The sequence below is a fragment of the Sciurus carolinensis genome, chromosome 3, assembly GCF_902686445.1.
Source record: "Sciurus carolinensis chromosome 3, mSciCar1.2, whole genome shotgun sequence".
Classification (NCBI taxonomy): Eukaryota; Metazoa; Chordata; class Mammalia; order Rodentia; family Sciuridae; genus Sciurus; species Sciurus carolinensis.
This window is the reverse complement of record NC_062215.1, coordinates 147,750,255-147,771,186: the sequence shown is the minus strand read 5'-3', so window position 1 is coordinate 147,771,186 and position 20,932 is coordinate 147,750,255. Positions and strand designations below refer to the sequence as shown.

At 40.3% G+C, this 20,932-nt stretch overlaps 1 protein-coding gene across 2 annotated transcripts in view; it reads right to left on the bottom strand.

The window, feature by feature from the left end:
• Aox1 (aldehyde oxidase 1) overlaps positions 1–20,932 on the bottom strand; it is a 65,845-nt gene that overhangs the window by 22,723 nt on the left and 22,190 nt on the right. For both annotated transcript variants that reach the window (XM_047546807.1, XM_047546808.1), the window contains exons 13-23: positions 20,366–20,475; positions 19,263–19,447; positions 18,458–18,620; positions 17,639–17,731; positions 12,781–12,950; positions 12,322–12,436; positions 9,839–9,961; positions 6,470–6,566; positions 3,012–3,136; positions 1,360–1,493; positions 252–339 (exon numbers count right to left, since the gene is read on the bottom strand). In XM_047546807.1, the coding sequence (XP_047402763.1) occupies positions 252–339; positions 1,360–1,493; positions 3,012–3,136; positions 6,470–6,566; positions 9,839–9,961; positions 12,322–12,436; positions 12,781–12,950; positions 17,639–17,731; positions 18,458–18,620; positions 19,263–19,447; positions 20,366–20,475 (1,403 nt within the window). The remainder of the gene's footprint in view (positions 1–251; positions 340–1,359; positions 1,494–3,011; positions 3,137–6,469; positions 6,567–9,838; positions 9,962–12,321; positions 12,437–12,780; positions 12,951–17,638; positions 17,732–18,457; positions 18,621–19,262; positions 19,448–20,365; positions 20,476–20,932) is intronic.

Below are 20,932 nucleotides of genomic sequence, written 5' to 3'. Positions count from 1 at the left end.
ATTCACTGTGTTATGTCCAATGCCAGTTAGTCCTTTTTTCTCAAATTGACATCTTTGAGCAAAACAGAAAAGCTTCATTGGATCAGCCAGTAATTAAATAATCAGCACAAGGAATAGAATGTTAAATAGAAGTGCCATTTGTTGATTTGTTCACTGTGACTCCCCATTAGGAAGTAGCTAAATGCCACCCACTGCATTTCTGTCATGTTCTGTTTGTAGCAAATCCTTCCCTCCACCCATCTTCAGCTCACTTTGTACTTTGCAAAGTATGGATGGCGGCCTCCAGTTATCAGTATGTCTTCTCCTCGTTCCAGAACGCAGCGGACTGCTCGACCATGTCTGAAACAGGAAAAAAAAAAAAAAAAAAAAAAAAGCAAGAGATGTAAATTCTTACAAGGAAGGTGTTATCTGGGGTTACACAGCTCCTAGTGAGACCTTGAGTGGCATCCACACACATAACAAAACAACTACTCCCCACACCTGGCCTCTGCTAACCTCCAGGAAATGTGGTAACTCCCCTCTGTTTGGTGAAGGCATGACATCTGGCATTTGCTATTTCTTAGAGGGAGGCTCTTGGGTGCCAGAGGCTCCAGGATATTCAAGGGGACATTTTCCTTTGTCATAAAGACATCCGACTATAGGCAAAGTCTTAAGGCTGCACTTCAGTCTGGTTACAAATGGAGGAAAACAGATGGGGTCTGACTGCCAAGTACTCCCAAATGGGACAGGTCTAGAATTAAGGTCTCTGCTTCTGAGCTAGAGGAACTGACCTATATTACTCTGCAAAGGTATTAAGTCTTTTAGGTGTGTCTGCTCCAAAGACAATTTCCTATGATGATTTTTTTTTTGAGATTCTCAAAGGAAAATGACATAAATAAACCTAACAAAAGCAAAGTCTCTATTTAAATCAACCAAGAAAATATATATATGCACACATATATACATATCTATATCTACATATATTTCAAAAGTGTGTATATGTGTGTGTGTGTGTGTGTGTGTGTGTGTGTGTGTGTGTGTGTACTTCAAAAGGTCATACATATGCTTCAAAAGCTCTAACAGATGCTAAGAACAAGTAACCCCATTCATTCAGGACCTATTTCTGTCTACTTTCCAGGCATTCTAATGTTTTTCTGTGGCTTTCATTCTTATCAGTAATTGATTCTTATTTTGGTCTCATAGCTTGACAATAGAGACAAAGGAGTTGCCATAAGCTGGCAGTTCATTTGTGCCGTTTGTGTATCATGTATGATTTTTTAAAATCTCGGTTTTAGATTCTTCCTCATTAATCCTGGTATCGAAATTTTCAGTCTGACTCCATTTTATTTTCAATATATTCAGAAGATTTTCTCCACTTACTTGCTGGCAGCAAATGCAGTGATGGCTGCCATGGTGCTGGTTTTAACCACCTTTCCCCCAAATGCCCCACCGACACGTCTTACATGACACATGACTTTGTTAGCAGGGACCTTCAAGACGGAGGCAACTACATCCTGTGAATGATAACAACTTTCATTAATCTGACCCATCTTTGGCAAGGACTTAATTGTGACCATCACTCACACCCACAACCTTACCAAAAAGAAACTGTTTGCTGAAACAGGAGTGTGACAATCACTACACATTTTGATTCCATCATGTTGTATATACTATATAAACCATGTGGCTATATAAAAAAGTCCAATAACCTTAGCAAGCATCCCTAATTGATCTCAGCAATACTTGCCTATAGTGGTACTGCCAAAACTATTATTAAATAATTCTTTCAATATCAGTGGATAATTTTGGACTAGTGGTTTTTTGTCTTTTGGTTTTTTTTTTGCATTTTCCCAATGAATCACACCCAAAGTATCCTTTCACACTATCCCTAGGGATGTGTTTCCTGAAGCTGCAAGATTTTTGTGGCTTTCCAAGCCTCTCCAAGCTTGGATCTTTCCCCTGCATTCTGCTGTCTCCACTGAAGCATGCACACTTCTCACCCCATTTGGATTACTAGGAAAGTGGAGCCATTGGTCTTCCCTGGATGCAGGTGCCATTATTTTTGCTTTGAAGTCCTTTAGTCTTAACAACTGATTTTTACAGATGGGGAGTCTGAAATAGACAGGTCCAATGTCACACAGGGAGTGAAGATCAGATAGGACTGGGGTGAAGTTCATCTGACCCTTTCTGAGTGCTCCGCCTTCTACAGGGCCTTGTTCTCCACTGACCACACTCACATTCCTGCTGCTCTGGTAACAGCACTGGCTCCTTAGGACCTGCTGGATCAAGACCCTTTGCTTCCCTTACTTCCACCCCCATGCTTACACCTAGCCTCCCCATCTCATGTCCTCCATCCCAGCTCAGGAAGTGTCATCCCTCCTTACTGGCAAACATGTTGCCTGGGAGAGGGGACACAAGCAACAACTGCTTGAAGAAGAGATGAGTAGGAATGAATGAGTGGCATGCGATCTTGTTGTGACATGGTCTGGAAATGCCCTCTCTTCTCTTACCAAGTAAGCAAACTTCAAAAGGAAAGTGAACAAACTTTACTCTGACTCTAAATCCAAACTTAAGGCTTTTGTTTGGGTGTGTTTGAGAATCCTGGGTCATTTTCTCTGCATTCCTCTACCCATGTTAATTTTGACTTAGCTGATTTAGCACCTGCCCGTACTTTTTCCAATACTGCTCCCTACCTGCTTCTTGAGAGTTGGATACTATAAGCTTTGGAGGACAGGCCTTCCCCTTTTTTCTCTTATTTTCTTAAACAGTGCTAAGAGCAGAGTGAAAGAGACCTGCTGATTGCATAACTGGTTTTAAAGTATTAGATTTATAAACAAAAGGCACCTACCTAATAAAACCCAAAAAGTTTGGAAATTACATTGCTATTAATACCCAAACCAATATACCTATTAGTACTCAATATTTCTTTGGTTCCTGAAGAAATGACATTTTTGCATTTATATATTTGATCTTGGTAGGTTTTGTGGCAGAAACCATTTAGCCGTGCCCCCTGCACAGTGGCCCCATATTACCTGTATATATTTGGGACTCTGTGTGGACACATAGATGTCTATTTCTTGATCCTCTCCTTTGGGAACAACAAGCATACTTTGGGTTTCCATATAAAAATGTTCTTGACCTCCCATATGTATTTCACCTGTTAGAGGAAAATTCCTGGAAGTCAAGGAAGCACTCAGAAAGAACAGGTAGTGCCCCCCAGCTTATCCTGTTTCTCAGGAACTCCACTGACACACCTGCTGAGGCAGCAGGCTACATAGTGAAGTGTAGCAAACAAGGATGTTTAACTTTCAGCATGTCTGAAGAGTTGAAAGAGAGTACTGTAGGGAAATCTGCAGTGTCTGCCAAGCCAGGCCACAGAGCCCTAAGGAAAGATGCGTGACTTTCTAGAGTCAAAAAATGATAGCAAGGAGGCATTTAGTTCCAAGGCAAGATGGAAGAGCTATAGTTCTCCCTGTTCCTCCTGTTAAATACATTATGTATAAACAAACACAAGTGTGAGAGCTGATTACACCAAATGGAATCATTTTTGTCATTCCCCAAATGAAATGGTATCCAGAGGACAATAAGGAGAAACACTCAGGTCACAAATGCCTGTTCTACAACTGTCTTGCAAGCCCAGCCCCAAACTACAAGGGCCTAACTGTAACCCCAGGATTAATAGATTAAAAGTCTAACCTACCAACCATCGACATGTGCCAATCACAACATGCTATAGATGCCAGCATCACTGCTGTGCCAGGGGCCTTATCGCTAAACAACTTGAATACCCTTCCATCCCCAGTAAAATCTTAACTTCTCCTTTATTCTCTGGACAAAGCAGAGGCTACCACTAGTCATGTGTATCTCCCAGACTGCAATTCTTCTTGAATTTTATTTCCCAATAAATCCTTTCTTGGTGATTTATCTTTATTATTATTTTTTTAATTTCAATTTGACAGAAGACTTAGGAGGAGAGAAGACAGACTGATTAGGAATTGAAACACAAGTAAAGATATAGTAGTGGGTTCAGTGGGTTTTGCAATTCTTGTTAATGCTTGCCACATGCATGCCAGTCTTGGATCTAGAGAAGCCAGCAATCCAAAATCATTAATGGGAAAAGACAGGGAAAAAAGCCCTGTGAAAGCCTATTACTAATGGTTGGGGGTGTAGCTCAGTGGTAGAGCACTTGCTTAGCATGTGCAAGGTCCTGCCTTCAATCCTCTGTCTGAAAAAAGAGCAGGTTTCTCATCAGAAACCATGGAGACCATAGAAAGTGGCACCAAATTTTTCTAGTGCTAAAAGACCTATCAACTTAGAATTATATCCAGTAAATAAAAAAAAAAAATTCTTCAAGAATGAAATGGAAGGGGCTGGGGATATAGTTCAGCTGGTAGAGTGCTTGCCTCACATGTATAAGGCCCTGGGTTCAATCCCCAGCACCACAAAAAAAAAAAAAAAAAAAAGAATGAAATGGAAATCATGTCATTCTCAACCAAAGGAAAACCAAGAATTTGTTTTCAACTGACCTACCCTAAAATAATGACTGAAGAAAGTTCTTTTTAAATAGGCAGGAAATGACTTTAAAAAAGGAAACTTCGAATGTCTGTAAGAAGAAACAACTTCAGAATAAAAAATATAGGTAAATACAACTCTCCTCTTGAGTTTTCTAAATTGTGTTTAAAACATAGTTATAGCAGTGCTTCATGTGGTTCCCAAAGGATGTAGAAGAAATTTTTAAGACAATTATTATGAATGGAGAAGAATAAAGGGACAGAAAGGGAGGTAAGATTTACACTTAAACTAGCAAAATCTTGATATATTTCATATATATATACCTACATATATATGATATCACAGACTATAAATACATGTGATATATAAATATATCATGGTTATTTATATATATTTATCATAGTTATCTATATATCTATTTATCTATATCTATATAGAGAGAGTTACCACTAAAGAAAAAGTCTATACAAGGAGATGTACTCCAAATCACTACAGATAAAAAAAAAAATGGAATTCCAAAAACTGTTCAAATAACCCCACAGGAAGGCTGGGAGGCAGGAAATGAAGGAATTGGAATAAAAATATGAATGGTCATCCATCCATAGATGGAAGGCAGAATTTTAAAAAATGTTTAAACTTACCCAATAATAGTGATTTGTAAATTGTTTGGGGAAGATTCTCAAGGAAATATTTTGTATTGGACTCTAGACTTCCTATCTTAAACAAAATCTGAGTAAAGAAAATCTGAACCCAAAATGTAACGTGTAGAGTAAGTATCACACATGCACGCACAAAGAGAACAGCAGAATGAACAGATTCTGTCTCACTTACATAACATAAACATTAAAATTTCGAGATCTAAGATCTTAACTTCCATTTTTAACAACATATGAGAACCCCCAGGTCATCACTAGGCCTAAATTCAAGGCTTGCCATAGTACTGGTAGTACCAATCCACTTGGAAGGTATTTTGTTCAATATTCACTTCATTTAAAATAAACAGGGATGAGGAGGGTGGTAAGAATGGAGGAAGGAAGGACTGTGTAGAGGGAAAAGAGGGGTGGGAGGAGTGGGGGGGAAGGGAAAAAAATAATGAATCAAACATCATTGCCCTATGTAAATTTATGATTACACAAATGGTATGCCTTGACTCCATGTACAAACAGAGAAACAACATGTATCCCATTTGTATACAATAAAAAAAAAGAATTGGAAAAAAAATAAAATAAAATAAACAGGACTAGAACAATATTAGATAGAGCTGTTCCTGCTAAAACCTGTGAAATTAGAAAAGTTTTTTGGTACTGGAGATTGAACCCAGGGGCACTTTACCACTAAGCCACATCCCCAGCCCTTTGCATTTTTTATTTTGAAGCAAGGTCTCGATAAGTTGCTTAGGGCCTCACTAAGTTGCAAAGGCTGGCTTTGAACTTGAGATCCTCCTGCCTCAGCCTCCCAAGCAGCTGGGCTTACAGGTGTGCACCACCATACCTGTCAAGTTAGCAAAGTTTTAGCACCTTGTTGCATTGTGCTGCCCACCCCTATAGCCTCACCCACAGCCCTCTCCCTTCACCCTAGGGTGTTGATCTCTACTCTTTAGGATGGAAACCAACTTGATCAGCTAATCCTTGAGATACAATTTTTATCCCACTATTGGCTTAGGAGTGATTTCTCCAGGCATATTTACACTTTAATGAGGCCCTTAAAAACCAAAAAGCCACTAAAATATGAAAGTGTCTACTGGTACCTTGCCTGACAGGGCAGGTTTAGGAAAAATAATCTCAGTGTCAGGGTTCCTTTTAAAGCCCATACCAAAGACACAGGGAAATGTGTCTGTGAATGAAGTGCCTATTCCACGGGGTCACACCCATCAAACCTATCAGGTGATTTTTGGAAGGCAAAGGAAGCCTTAAACTAGGCCTGCTCAGAAGGCTTCCTGGGTTGCTTCCCCTCCCCCTATTTTTTCAGATAGTTTTACCTTCAAGAATTTGATCAACCACTTTAAATGCTTTATCGACGTTTCCATATTCCAGTTTCCTTTCTGTCTTGAAGAAGGACTTGTGGCGTATAGCATCCTAGAAAGAGAAAAGAGAAGTGAGCAGCCTGAGCAAGAGATTCAGTCCTAGGGCAGTAGCCACATCCTGGGGCACATTTCAGAGTCTGGGCAGTATACTCCTCCTGTTCCCAATCAAAGCACTTTCCCTGAAATCCTATGAGCTATGGACCAGGCCTGGGAGACTCCCCAAGGAGCCAATGGAAAATGTGCCTGTTGAGTCCAAAGAAACTGAGTATACGCAGAAAAAACCTGGCACTGAGGTGATCTCAGAATGGAACTAGTATTTTCCAGGCAGATTATTCTCTTCAATCCACAACTTATTTTATGTAGTCACGGCCACATAGCACACTGGTTCAGATTTGGGGCTCTGCCCAGAGTGATATCCATTTTCTCCACTTACCAGTTGTTTTACTGTGGGCTGTTACTTCCCCTCTATGAGTCTTATCTGAAAATGGAAGTAACAGTTGTGCATATAGGTCCAAGAAGGCTGTGAAATGAGACACGTAAAGAGCTTGTGTGGCATATAGTACGTGTTCAATAAAAGCTAACTGAAGACACTAATAATGATTGGGATCATGGTGGCTCTGCCTGCTGGCCTCACCCTCCTCCTTTGGAGAGATGAGCACTTCATTTGCAGAGGGCAGTGGCGTACCTGGGACCACTAGTACTAGAAGTAAGTGTCTATTACAAGCCTTGTCCAGGTGCCACCAATCCCCTTACACACTGGCTTCCTGGTGCCCAGAGAAGGACTGCAGGCGTACACATAAACATAGCTACAATAGCCTAGATTGGTTTTTTCTTACCCAAGGTTTTCTTACCTATCCCAAGGAATTTATTTTACTGTGATTTATGTGTCTACTGGTGAATGGGACATGTGAGTTCCTGCCAGCATATCCACCATGGATTATCGTTCATCCATGACATTTCCACCTGCTGGAAGTTGGGGGTTCTCCTAACTCTGGATCCCTCTGGCTACCAGTAGCTATCTGGACCTACCCTGTCTACCTACCTTATAGGGATGCTCTTTTGTCATCTTGTTGTTTCCTCCACTGACAAAATGGGTTTGTTTGTTTTTTCCAGTGTGAGACCCAGGCTGTTTGACAAATTGTTGACTGCTCCTATTACAGTTAGCTGTGTGACTTTGGGTAACTGTCTTTGAGTTTCCTCATCAGCACGGTGATAGCAGTTGTTTGACATCATAGGATTGTGTGAACACTGAGTGAGGTAATACTCAAACCACCATAGACCCATGCCACACATGCAGAGCTCTGCATAGGTGCCAGCTCTGGTGGAGCTGTTGATGATGATGCTTAAGGAGAGACTCTGGTGGGGGGCATATTTTTTCACCATGGTCCTCAACTTTCCCCCTGCATCCAAGAGTTTTGATAGAGTTTCCCAATTCAAACTACCAAAACCAGGCTCGAACCAGGTTCAACTTTAGTGTTAGTGACAGTTGTGTTTGTTGTTATCCTATTTTGTTTGATAACATACTTCCTATTGGAATTAATTCACACTCAAGTGCTTTTCTTATTAATTGAAGACTCAGATATTCCAAATTGAAGAAAGAACCTAAATTTTGTAAATTCCATTTTTTAAAAGTTTAATCTTTTTCAACTTCACTTTCTTCCTGTTCTTTGAATAACTCTGAATCAATTTCCTGAATATCCCTTGGCCAGGAAAGTGATACCAGGACTTTAACACATAGGGAACCAGGCATAGCTTCCTATTATAAACTTTGATTAAATCAACTCTGATCCAGTTGACTGGCCTTGGAGAACTTAGCCTCTGACCAAGTGGGAGGTAACTCTTTTCCATAATGCTGATATTCTCTGACAGACAATTAGGGATCTTCGGGTTGGAGGGGGAAAGATAGGGGAGGAGGGTATCTAATTGTTTATTGGACTTTCATTTGGCTGGAAGGTGGGGAAGGGAAGGGTAGCTATTCAGTCACTTGTACTGGGAAAGGACTACAAAAAAATTATGAAGTATTATGTAAATAATTTCTTAAGAAGTAATTTGAATTCAGAAGCAAAATTTGAGGAAAGGAATACAGGCAACATAAGAATGACAGGGCCTGAGAAAGAAATAGCATGTTTGAATTTGAATCTGGCCAGGGACATTTGCAAGGTGTAAACCAAACTTCTACATTTTTATTATCTTGACATTATTTATTTTAATTTTAAAATACAAAGGAAAATTTCTAGAAACAAACACCACGTTCCTAGGTCTAAAATCTCATGACAGCAAATATTCCCAAGGCCAGGTTCTCATGGTGACACTGACCTTGGCCAAGTCATTTCCTCTTTCTACCTCAGGTCATGCTAGTTACCTAGAGAACAATGTGTTCATTATGTTGCAAGGGTAATCCTGAGTTCTCAGAGTACATGCAGCCTGCAAGGACTGAACCTAGTCTACTCGGGAGGTTTCATACTTCCCTTATTCAGTAGATTATAAGAAGCAAAGGAATATTCAGAACACTTACTGTTTCACAGAGATGGTTCTTACCACTCTATACACTTCCAACCTCCATCTAAAATTAGGATAGAAAATGCAACTCTCTAATTTGTTCGAGTTGCCAAAATTCCCATAGGCATTATATGCTCTATGTCCACATTCATTTAGGATATGCATTTAAGTATCTGAAAGTAGTGTCTCCAGTATTTGCTTCATAGAAGATCTAATCAGTCTGGATCCTGAGAGGAGGTGAATCAGAGCTATAGGATGGATCCCCTGTCCTGGACATTGCTGGCTGTCCATCCAACATTCTTCTCACCTTCCCCTTTCCAAGCAATGCTCAGATTTCTGTTTAGGTTTCCTGCACTCGCTCTATATAGCTCATGCATTACAAAGGAATTGGACCCCACACTCAGCCTCAGTGCTAACAAACAGCTCCTACATTTTTCTGAGCAGTCATTAATTCACTATGTGACCCAAGTGGCCTCATTAGGGTGGTCTCAGGATATGTTACTGGAATGCTAGGACAACAGGTTCTTCTTCTCACTGAACATGAACAAGGAAGTCCAGGATTCCCAGTTGCCATCTGTGTGCACAAGGGATAAGCCCGTAGGCTTATCCACAGTATACTGGGGGCAGCAGAGAAGAAAGGCAGAGAGAAACTGGAGAAATTGTTCATACTGATCTAGTTTGAGCTGACAGAGTCCCTGTGTGTTGGGAAGTCCCTTTGAATCAGATTTTCCTGCTACTATACCCAAAGCATTTTAACTTTGAACTGATACTCTTCTGATGTCTGCTCTTCCAGTCCCTAAACTGGCACCACCTCAAACTCATTACCTCAATTGTCAGGATCAGAGGCTCCACATCTTGGTAAACAATCTTTACTTGCTTAGCAGCTCGTCTTGACTGAGTCTCAGAATCTGCAATCACGGCACAGACAAGCTGACCCACACAAAACACCTACGACACAGAAAGACCTTTGTTGTCAAGGAGAGCAGGTATTCAGTCATTATCTCCTCCTCCCCACCGCCCAGCCCAAGGCTTGATATACACAGTAAATGACCCCTTCGCATCTGCCCATGCCTATAGAAGCTGCTGACCCTGCGGCATTGGGGAAGTGTACATCTCTGCTGTATCATTGGCAGGGGTGGCTGCAGAGGGGGAGGGGTGATGCTGCCTTGAGGACAGAAGACTCAGGCTCCAGGCCGAGTCAAGCGGGTTCTTGAGGGACAGCTGGCTTATGAGAGCCAGTCCTGTGGCTTAGCCTGTGGCTACCCCACCACATTCAGGACCAATCTGCAGGCGAAGCATCTGACTTCATGGAGAGGGAGAACCAAAAATTTGTAGTTCATCTACAAAGCGGGTGAGATAGAAGGGGTGACTTGTGAAGGAGACTTCTCATGTGATTACACCACACTGCTGGTGAGCAAGTCTCTGCTCACAAATTGTGCTGGAACCCAGGCTTCTCAGGAAAAAAATGGGAGACTCACTAGCCAAGATATGACCAAGCACAGGGCATCCCTTCCAGGGGGGCCACATTCAATACCATGTCACCTGCAGGTGGGGTAGGTGGACTGGGGAGCTCACACAGGCACCAGGATAGAAAGCCAGATGGGGGAAACCAACCAAGGCTCAAGAAAGTCTGAACTGGGTGGCTGAGCTCTCTCCTACCTTATTCTATGGTTCACATCCAAACTTAAGCATTCATTTAAAAAAATCTACTTTAGACCACTGTGTCTCTTCCACAGTGAACACAGAAATATTATCAGAAAAAAAAATGGTATCAGGATTGGAGAGCTTAGCTCAGTGATAGAACAGCTGCCTAGTATTTGTGGGGGCTTGGGTTCAATCCCCAGTCACACACACATACACACACACACACACACACACACACTGTAGTATTAAATCCAGTACACACACAAAAGAGTATGTCGTTGGGTGCGGTGCATTGGGGGCAGAGGGGAGAGAGAAATGAAACATGTTGATTGTTGAAGCTGGATGATGTATCTATGGAGTCTCTATTTTGTGTATGATTACAAAAATGTCTGCAATGAAAAGATTTTTAGAAGTCATAAAGTGCTATAAATCAATGTTAGAAAAGGAATCAAACCAGCAAAGGCAATCATTCAATATGGCACTGCTCTTAACTCTCCACAGATTCTTGACTTTGCCCTTGTGACTTGGCACATCGACAGGGCCCTTGAAATGCTCAGTCTGCATAAGCACACTTCAGAGAGCAGGTTCCAAGGTGTAGCCAGGAAATCTCGCTTAAGTTTAGTTAACATTTGCACACAGACCATAATTCTCATCCCCTCTGTCAGTGCTACACAGCCCTACCTCAGGGGAGTTTCAACCTTGAGTTCAGACGTCTGGTCATCAAGCTTTCATTTTTATCTTCCAGTGAGAACCAGAGGTAGTGACTATTTCAAAGTTCGAAGCTCTTTTGTGTAAATATTAAATTGAGATGTCTGAATTAGTTATGCAGAAAACTTACTAACCCCTGTCCTTGATGTGTTTTCTGGTAACTTGAGATACAGAAGACCAAGTTAACCATTTGAAGTTTTCGAATGGTAATAGCGTTATCACTGTTTTTCTACTCTTTTATCTTGCTATGTGGGAAGCAGTATACTCTTTTATCTTGCTACGTGGGAATCAGACATGGGCCCTCACTCAAGGAATTTTTTATTAGGGAAAATAGATAAGATATATGAATTAATAAGCTTAATGTAAGAAAGAAAGTGCATTAAAAGCCCAATTTTTAAAGACAGACTTTAAACTCTATGAGGGAAGGGACCACATGTCTTGTTCAGCTATGGTGATCTGACAAAATAGACACTTAAGAAATGACCCTGAATATGTGGCAGTGTGCTTGAATGAGTCAGAATTGTTCAGGGAGGGAGATAGACCATCTGAATTCAAGGATAAGAAAAGGCTTGATAGTTGAGATATCACTTTAATGCAAACCTAAAATCTGGACACACAGGAACTGGGGCAATAACAAGGATTCGCAGGGGGCTGAGTTGAGAATAAAACTTGCCATAATCCTCTTTTTATTAATTTTTTCATACTTGTGAGCAGAATACTATATTACTCCTACAAAATATAAAACACCAAAGTATCTTCCATATAACTAGTAAACATGTGGAAATGAATATATTTGAATGCATTCAATATCTATTAGAATATAATGTTTGATAATAAGTGTTCAAAGTATATTGGACTCTTTTATGATGTAACAAATTAAATGCTAGCTTTAAGAAAATATGAAGTGCCATAAGCTGAGGAAGTAATTTTTCAAACAGAAAGCAAAATTGAAGTACCTCATCTGTCGCCAGAAATGTCTCTGTGGAGAAGGAGTTTACGTCTTGAAGATGATCTGCAGTCACAATGTCCACCACACCTGGCAGGCTGAGAGCTTCTGATAGATCAATAGACCTAGATGACAACACACATCACCAGGTTCCTCAAAAGAGCCACAGACTCCAAAGATCATTGAGAATGTGGTTAATTAGAAAATAAGGTCTGAGAGAGGTAAAAATGTCAAAGAACCGCTCTCATAATTCTTTGCCAGACAACTAGGAAGAAATTTGGGGGACATGGAAGTTATTATATGGAGGGAAAATTTGTTGTAAATACTAAATTTCAATCCCATCACATCTTTAGTCTGCACTGGACATCACCAACAAATAGCTTGCCCTCTTCATTCCATTAGTTTCCACTGATGTGACTGATTTAGACAAAAAGGCAATCACTAATGCCTGTCGAGAAAGACTACTTACACAATCTTAGCATGAGCTCTTGAACTAGTTACAAAAGTCAAAAAAAGCTCCCGGTCCACTGCAGGCATGTCGTCACAGTAGATGGCCTCTCCTGTGGCATGCTTAATACCAGACAGATGCATGATGGGACGGCCAATTGGATCTCCAGGAAGCTGCTTTGGGTCTACATTCTGTTTAATAGATAATCAACATATAAGTCTTACATTTCTGTAGAGAAAGCAGGAATAACCAAATTATGTACATCTCCCGTAAGAGGGGAACAATATAGTTTACACACAAACCAGAACACTTCAGGGAATGAAAACAATCACTATTCACAATAGCACCAGGATAATAAGCCTATTCCAATAATTCAATAGGAAACCTGGAATGTGTAGCCATCATACGGTTTTTATAATTTTTAACTTCTTTTGAATATAGGTCCCAAACATCTCTAATGAAAATTCTATTTGCATAAGCAAATGAATTTAGATCTTTCTTCCTGACCATATAAAATTGTGGGGGGGCGGTTTTGGCTATTGTTCATGCATTTCTTTAAATTTTATTATCAAATTCATCTTACTGCTTGTATGTAAACATAACATATGGAGTATTTTGTAAGAGTGTGATGATATGGTGACAATCTTTACAGAAAATGAGGGTATGGTTTCAACCAGAGAAGTTTTTTCCCCCCATTTTGAGTGAAGAATTCTAAGATACAACCAGTAAAACTCTTAACTTAGACAATCTGGGTAGACAATGAACCTGAATTTGAGTGATTAATTGGTATTTGAGTGATTGACTGATGTTACTCTTTCTTAGAGACCCACAGAGTAAAATGACTTGCTCCCAGTTATGTGAGTACCTTAAAAATGTTGTACCAACCAAAACAGAAACTAAGCAACTTGACATTTCCCCTGACATTTCAGATAAGAGAACTGTTAGCATTTCTAGTAGGGCAGGTACTAGGAGGAGAAGTGGAAGTATGAAGAAAGGAGGAGAAGGGGTTACCAGACATGATCTAGACTGAGTTTAGAGACCAGGGTAAAGGCTGTGGCTGAGGAGCTGCCTGCTAAGCAGTAATGGGCAACCTCTTGCATAACTCAATGCATTTGGTGCAGGGCTGAGGCCAGGCTCCCCAGAGGCTTCCTTGGGGCACATAATCAGGTCAGTACAGGAAGATGTGGGCAAAGTTAGGGACATCTCCCATTCCTGTCCCACCCATTTCCCCATACTGCAGTTCAGAGGGTCACCTTGAACTATGGATCAAGAAGGGATTCTTCTTTTGAGATAAACCCATTGCACTAGGCTATATTATACAGCAGGAAGACAGAAGTCACCAACAGAACACATACCAATTCAAAACCTTGACTGGAAGGGAAAAGAAGCTCTAGAACCTGCTCTGTTTCCAACTTTGTATGATTTAAGGCATCTACATGTTTTTGCACTCAATTACCAGGACGTGTAGTTTGAGAAAGCCTGTTCGGTACACAATAACAATAAATGAGATGTCTAAGTCTCATTTCATTAATCGTTACATATTTTCCAGATTTGAAGTGATTCCTGGTTCAATGAAAATGCTTCCAGGACTCTTGTTCTACAGAAGCCAAGGGAAAGTTGTCTGAGATTCCACAGATCCAGGATGTTTTCTTTTCATGCAGATACCTGGCTTTTTTTTTTTTTTTTCTTTTTGGATTTGGATTAATTGGAGAACTCCCATGAGTGGAGGGGAGACATGTTTACAATGGTGAACTTTATGTAAAGGTAGCTATGAAATATACAATTCCCCCAAGCCCTCTCCTGCCCAAGGGACTACAGAAGAGTGGTCCTCACCCACTGCCCACCCACTGAAGGGACTCAGGAAAAGAAAATTTCAGCTTGAGATAGATCATAAATTCTCCAGGCAGATAATAGGCCTAGAATATCACAAGGGAAGGAGAGAATGGTGTGCATAATTCGGGAACATGTTTGGTATCCTTGTGGATCATTTGGAAAATGAAAATAACCCAGTTGTTTTCAAAATGTAAATAAGAAGTAAAATGTCAACCAAATTTTGGCTGATAAGTATGTCCAGAAATTGGAGTGATTTTTACAATTGACTTGGCATGTGTATAGGATGCACTGAACTTATTTCTATTTCATAAAAATGTGCTGTTTTACAATAAAGTAAAAATGGATTGATAAGCATTTATTGTTTAAATGTCCATATTAACTTTACTTAAATGCAAACTTCAATTTTGTAGTGACCATAATATAAAGCACAAAAAAGGAATACTGGCTCAGTCCTTTTGGTTCTTGTTGAGTTCATCCTGATTCATAAGCTAGAAAGCAGAGAATTATTTTAAAAAGTAATTTAGAACTGAACCCAGGAACAATTTAATCAATCCACGAATGCAGGAAAATAGAGGAAAATGGAAGCAAATTTTACGTATGGTGGTTCAGACATGAGCAGGGATCTGAAGAAGTCCCACCACACACCAACTCCTTTGATAGAGCTCACTGCCTCCTCCCCATGACCAAAAACTTTCAGTAATTCTCTTCTTCTCCTTTAGGGTACTGAGGTGATGTTGATCAAAAGGAAAAAATAATTGAAGTTTCCATCAGGTATGTTTTTTCAAATGGTACAGATGATAGGAATTGATTCCTCTGTAAAATATCCCCCAAAGTGTTGAGTTATTGGGCTCTCAGCTTGCACAAGTGAGTGAAAAATTATCCACATTTTTTAAAATCCTCAGAGTTTTTTTTTTTTTTTTTTCATTCTGTAAAGCAAAATGTTAGGTGATTCATAAATTTGGACACTAAAGAAACAAATTCATATGAATCTATAAAGACTCTGGGAGTTTTCTATTACTAACACTTTTTACTGTTAAAAAAAGTATCACAGCATTAAAAAAAGTCTTTTGAAAACTTGCTGTGTAAGACTTATCAAAAGATTGAGGGAGAATTCCAAAATATATCTTTATCTTATTGAATAACTGAATATAGCATTATTTTAGCTGAGTTTATAATTTTTTTCCATCTTGTGATGAATATGCTGGAGAAAGCACGTGATTATGTGATGGCTTCCTTGTGCTTTTATATGACTAAAGATACCATGGATGAAACCTGTCATCTTAAACAGCTGATTTACTGAAGCTGCATGCTGTCGTTTAGTTCTGGAGTGTCCCCCAAAGTCCTAGGTAATAGAGGTGATTGAGAAGTAGTGGAAACTTGAAAAGATGAGGCTGAGTGAGAGGTTTTTGGTCAATGGGGCTGTGCCCTTAAAGGGGATGTGGGACACCAGTCTCTTCCTTCTTATCTTTTAGCTTCCTGGGCTTGAAATAAACATTTTTTTCTGCTGTGTGCTCTCTACTTTTGCCACCTGGCACCTACCAGAGACCTAAATGTAGTGAGTCTGCCTGATCATGAACTGGAACCTCCAAAACTATAAGCTATTTTCTTTTTTAAGTTGGTTATTTCAGGTGTTTGTTATAATAATGGAAAACTGACAAACACTGTCAAATGCTTTCAATGCAAATAAACTGATCTGGAGAAAAATGCTCATTATGAGGGCTGAAGTTGATCTAACAACATGAATGTTCATACATGTGTGGGGAAAAAAAAGACATAGAAAAAACAAAAACAAATCCCTGTGGGAGTTATACTGCATCCAAACCTTTGTCTTGCAATCTATAATAACAATTTCCTTGAAGGTCATCCACTATGTGAAGATTTTCAGTTCTCTTTGGATGGTTTGAACAACAAATTTGTTGTTTCTTTCTGAAATGTATTCCATTGCCACGGTGATGTTAGGGTATTTATAAGTTGAAGATTGAGGATACCATGTTTTACAGAACACCAAGGAACATGGCAGCTGTTTTCAACTTTCAAAATATTCACTTCCAATGCTGTTTGGCATATTTGAATTTTTGAACATATTGAACCTAAAACCTCAAGGGGTATACAGCAACTTCAGTGTTTATTACAACATACTCAGTTTTATAACTGAATCCAACAACAGATTCACTGAACTGATGTTTTAAAAACACTCTTTCTGTTCTTAATACAACTCTCAAAGTCAAATTTCTTGATAATAATTTCAAGGAAAAAAACTACATCAAATTGTATCCAGTTTACCAACAGAATGACTTCTGGTGATATTTTTAGGATGCTCTGGTAGAAAATTCCTTTTGAAAGCTGTTAGCAGCTCTGTTTTCCTGTATAGTCAGCCAATACTAGGAAAACTTGAAAACAGTTCTTAGAATGCCCATGTGATTCAACTCTAGAATGTAACTCACAGAAAAATCATTTGAACAGGAGGGACTGGGTGGGTAAAAGATCTCCATGTTTGAACAAAACCAATCAGTAGCTCTCAAAAAAAGTGTCATTGAATTTTCATCAGCCTCCAGGGACTGTCTTCTGCTTCTCTGGAATGATACCAGAGCAGCCTACAGTCCTGACATGGAACTCAGCTTTGACTGAGCTTTGACAACCACAAAGCCAAGGGCAGAAAGCACTCAGCAAGCGAGTGGCTCATTCATGTCAGCCGCACAGGCCACAGTGAAAAACATGTGGCCTTTAAAATCGAAACACATTATTCTTTAAAATAACCATTGCTAGATCTGCTTTCAGTCTTCCTCATTGGTTTATAGTTCTTTTTCTTTTCATGGTACTGGGAATTGAACCCAGGGCCCAACACATAATAGGCAAGCACTCTTCCACTGAGCTACAGATCTAGCCCAGTTCTGGGCTTTTAATTAGTACTCCAGGAGGCTGTGAGTTCACCAGAAGGGGTGCTTGGGCCTATTAAGCTTGAGAGTCACTGGGAAGCTCTGGGAACCTCCCAGTGTGCTATAGCTCAGACTCCAAGTTTAAAAAGAAAATGTAAAAAGCCACTAACCTGGTACTGTAATGTACTCCAATGATTTCTGGAATGAAGATCTTCCAAAGCACTCTCATACTTTTTTGCCAGGCTAGGATAGTGACCTGGGTCCTGAGAAGGAGAACCATGATAGATATTCATATAACCTCAAATGTGCCAGACTGATTTTAGAAGGGAGGCTAATGTTATTCTTAGCAAGGATCTTTTTTTTTTTTTTTTTTTTTTGTACTGAGGATTGAACTCAGGGGCACTCAACCACTGAGCCACATCCCCCACCCTTTTTTATATTTTATTTAGAGACAGGGTCTTGCTGAGTTGCCTAGGGCCTCACTAAGTTGTTGAGGCTGGCTTTGAACTCATGATCCTCCTGCCTCAGCCTCCAGAACTTTGTGATTATAGACCCAGGGACCATATTAAGCCATTTGTCTACAATGATCCATTTCAAAATAATCTTGGACCGTGGCTGCCACCATCACCATGTGAGTGAGAAAAATGGAGCTGAGCCCAGAGAAGAAAACCAAACATGGGTGGGTCTCAATGAGTGGAAGAAAATGTATTTAAATCATTAGCCAGTTTCCTAAACATTATCTAGAAAAACAACAGGTCGGAAACAAAGTAACTGAGTGGTGTTAAATAAAATCCTGCACAACACAGTGTTACACCTGCAGTTCTTCCCCAAACTCACACCCATCCACAGACAGACCGATGGAAGCCCAGTAAGTCCAGGCACTTCTGATGTGGATCGTCTTTCTATTCTACTCAGCGGGCTGCCTCCCCTTTGGATATCCCCAAAGCCCCCAGTCCTGGGAAAGCTAATACATGACCAGTTCCATTTACCATCCTCCTCAAAATCTGTGACACTTCCAGGTAGAACTTGAAGAGGAAGCTGATGATGAGGGTCCTCTTGAACTCCACCTTCCCACCTGGAGCTGAGCCCGGAAGGGAGACTTCGTCCAGAATCAGCCTGCAAGCTGCATCCAGCGTCTCTTCACTCCATGGCCTGGGAGAAGTAAGTTCTGCTTTAAGCTCTGTATATTCATTCTCTCGTTTAATCATCTCATCTGCCCTATGAAGTGGGCAGATAAGGAAACGGAGGTACTGTAAGATTGAGTAAGATGACTGAGATCAGGTAGTAGTGAGGACTGAGCTGAAAGTTGGATCAGGCAGTCTGGCTCACTAACAGTTTAAAGCTCATGTTTTAACCACTATTCTCTATTAGTTCACCTAGTCAATGCTCAAGAAATATTAGCTATTAATGTTACCTATAAAGATAAGAAGTCAGGTAAGCAAATATATTTTGGAATTAATTTTAGAACAAACTCACATAATCTATTTCTCATCATGATAAATTATTATCCCACATTAAAGAATGTACATGTACCATAAGGATATTGGCATTACCCCTCTCTCTCTCTCTCTGTCTCTCTCTCTCTCCCTCCCTCGCTCCCTCTCTATCATGTCTCTCTTTCCATCATGCCTACTTGAGAATTCACTAAAATCAAGACAGGGAAATAATCATGAAGTATTATTGGAATCCCCTGCTATGAAATAGAAAGGTACTAAGCATTTTTCTTCTCACAATTACTTCTCCCCATAGAATAGGCTGCTCTGTTATTTGGAGTCTAAGGATAGGATGCCTTACCTGCCGGTGAGTTTCTGGCAGGAATTCTTGGCACAGATGATGGTTGGACCAACACCTCCATACAGGATGGATAGTTCTCTGATGATGCCATCCCCCTTTCCAAAAAAGACTCTCATTCCTGAATTGACTATTGCTAGTGCATTCTGCTGCCGCTGGGCCTGTCGGAAGGCTGACACAAATTCCCACTGAAAAAAAAACGTTAAATGGCGCATGTAGAAACACACTGAAAACCACCTGCCTCAGGCAGTATGTGTATGTTGCCTTATCTGATCCTTATCGCATCCTCTTTTATGGATGGAATTATGTCCACCCCAAATTCACATGTTGAAGTTTTAACCCCCAGTACTTCTAAATGTGACTAATTGGGGACTAGAGTTTTTAAAGAGCTAAAATTAAAATGAGATCACTAGGAAAGGCCCTACTCCAAAATGGTTGGTATTCTTATAAGAGCAATTTTGCACATACACATGAAAGAGGGAAGACTGTGCAAAATCAGAGAGAGAAGCAAGCCATCTAAAGCCCAGGTCTGAGGCTGCAGAAGAAACCAACCCTGCTGATGCCTTGAGAGCAGACTTCTAGCCTCTGACATTTCTAGAAAATAAATCTACGTCATTACATCTGCTCAGTGTGTAGTTCTTTGTATGGCAACCCAGCAAACAAATACATCCTCTGAGGCAAGTGTGATCATTCCCATTTTGCATATGAGGAATCTAAGACTCAGTGATTCAGTGATTAGCTCAGGTCTTGAAGCCAGCTGTGAAATCTGAGTCCGTTTGTCTCCGAAGCCCTTGCTTTTTACCAAATTCTATTGCAAATGTATTTTTTAGCCTCATTCAAACCCCAGATACAGGCAGAGGTATAGTCTTTGTGTTTCCTGAAGGGAAAAAGCCTCATGGGACAAAAATTTTTTAAAAAAATATGTTAGGAGGTCAGGGGAGTGCATAACGCAAGCAAAAGGAAGTGTTCACAGGTCCTACAAGACAAGGACCTCATGCCACTTCCTGAAGTTGACTTTTATCTTCCCTATCAACACTTGATGCTTTTCTTAGCCCACCCTATGCTGGAATAAACACACTAGGGCATTTAAAGAAGGACCTTCTCACCTTCCTGGAGTAGGGGATGTTCACTGAGATCAAGATTTCTTGAGGCTTAAGATCTGCACTGGGGTCCTTGCTGAGAAACTTCTCATTTAAAGGAATCTGTCGTTTTCCTTCTGTGGAAAGAAATGACACTTTCTCTGGAATTTCAGCCTATTAAATAAATTCACAGACCTTGGGAAATAATTCTACCATATACCCCGGGGAAACTGACTGTTGTCAAGCTCCCAAAACTCTCACCCTCCGTGAGTGTCATGCAGCCCTCCTTTCAACCCAGGCCCCACCTTTTCTGCCTTCTCTGCTGGCTTACAGGTAAAAATATCTGGTTTAGGGCAGCTTAGTTTTGGGTAGGACAGGACCTTAGCAGTCCTCTTCCTGAACAGCATGATTTGCCTCCAGCTTCGCCAATGGGGAGTAGATATTAATATCTCTTTTGATATTTTGATCAAGTCAGTCAACAAACACTTATTGTTTATAACCAGCAACGCTGCTAGGTATAGTAGTGGATTTTAAAATTCCCCTTAGTTTACGTACAGTGAGGTGTCATCTTATGTGTTTGTACCTTTTCCCAGC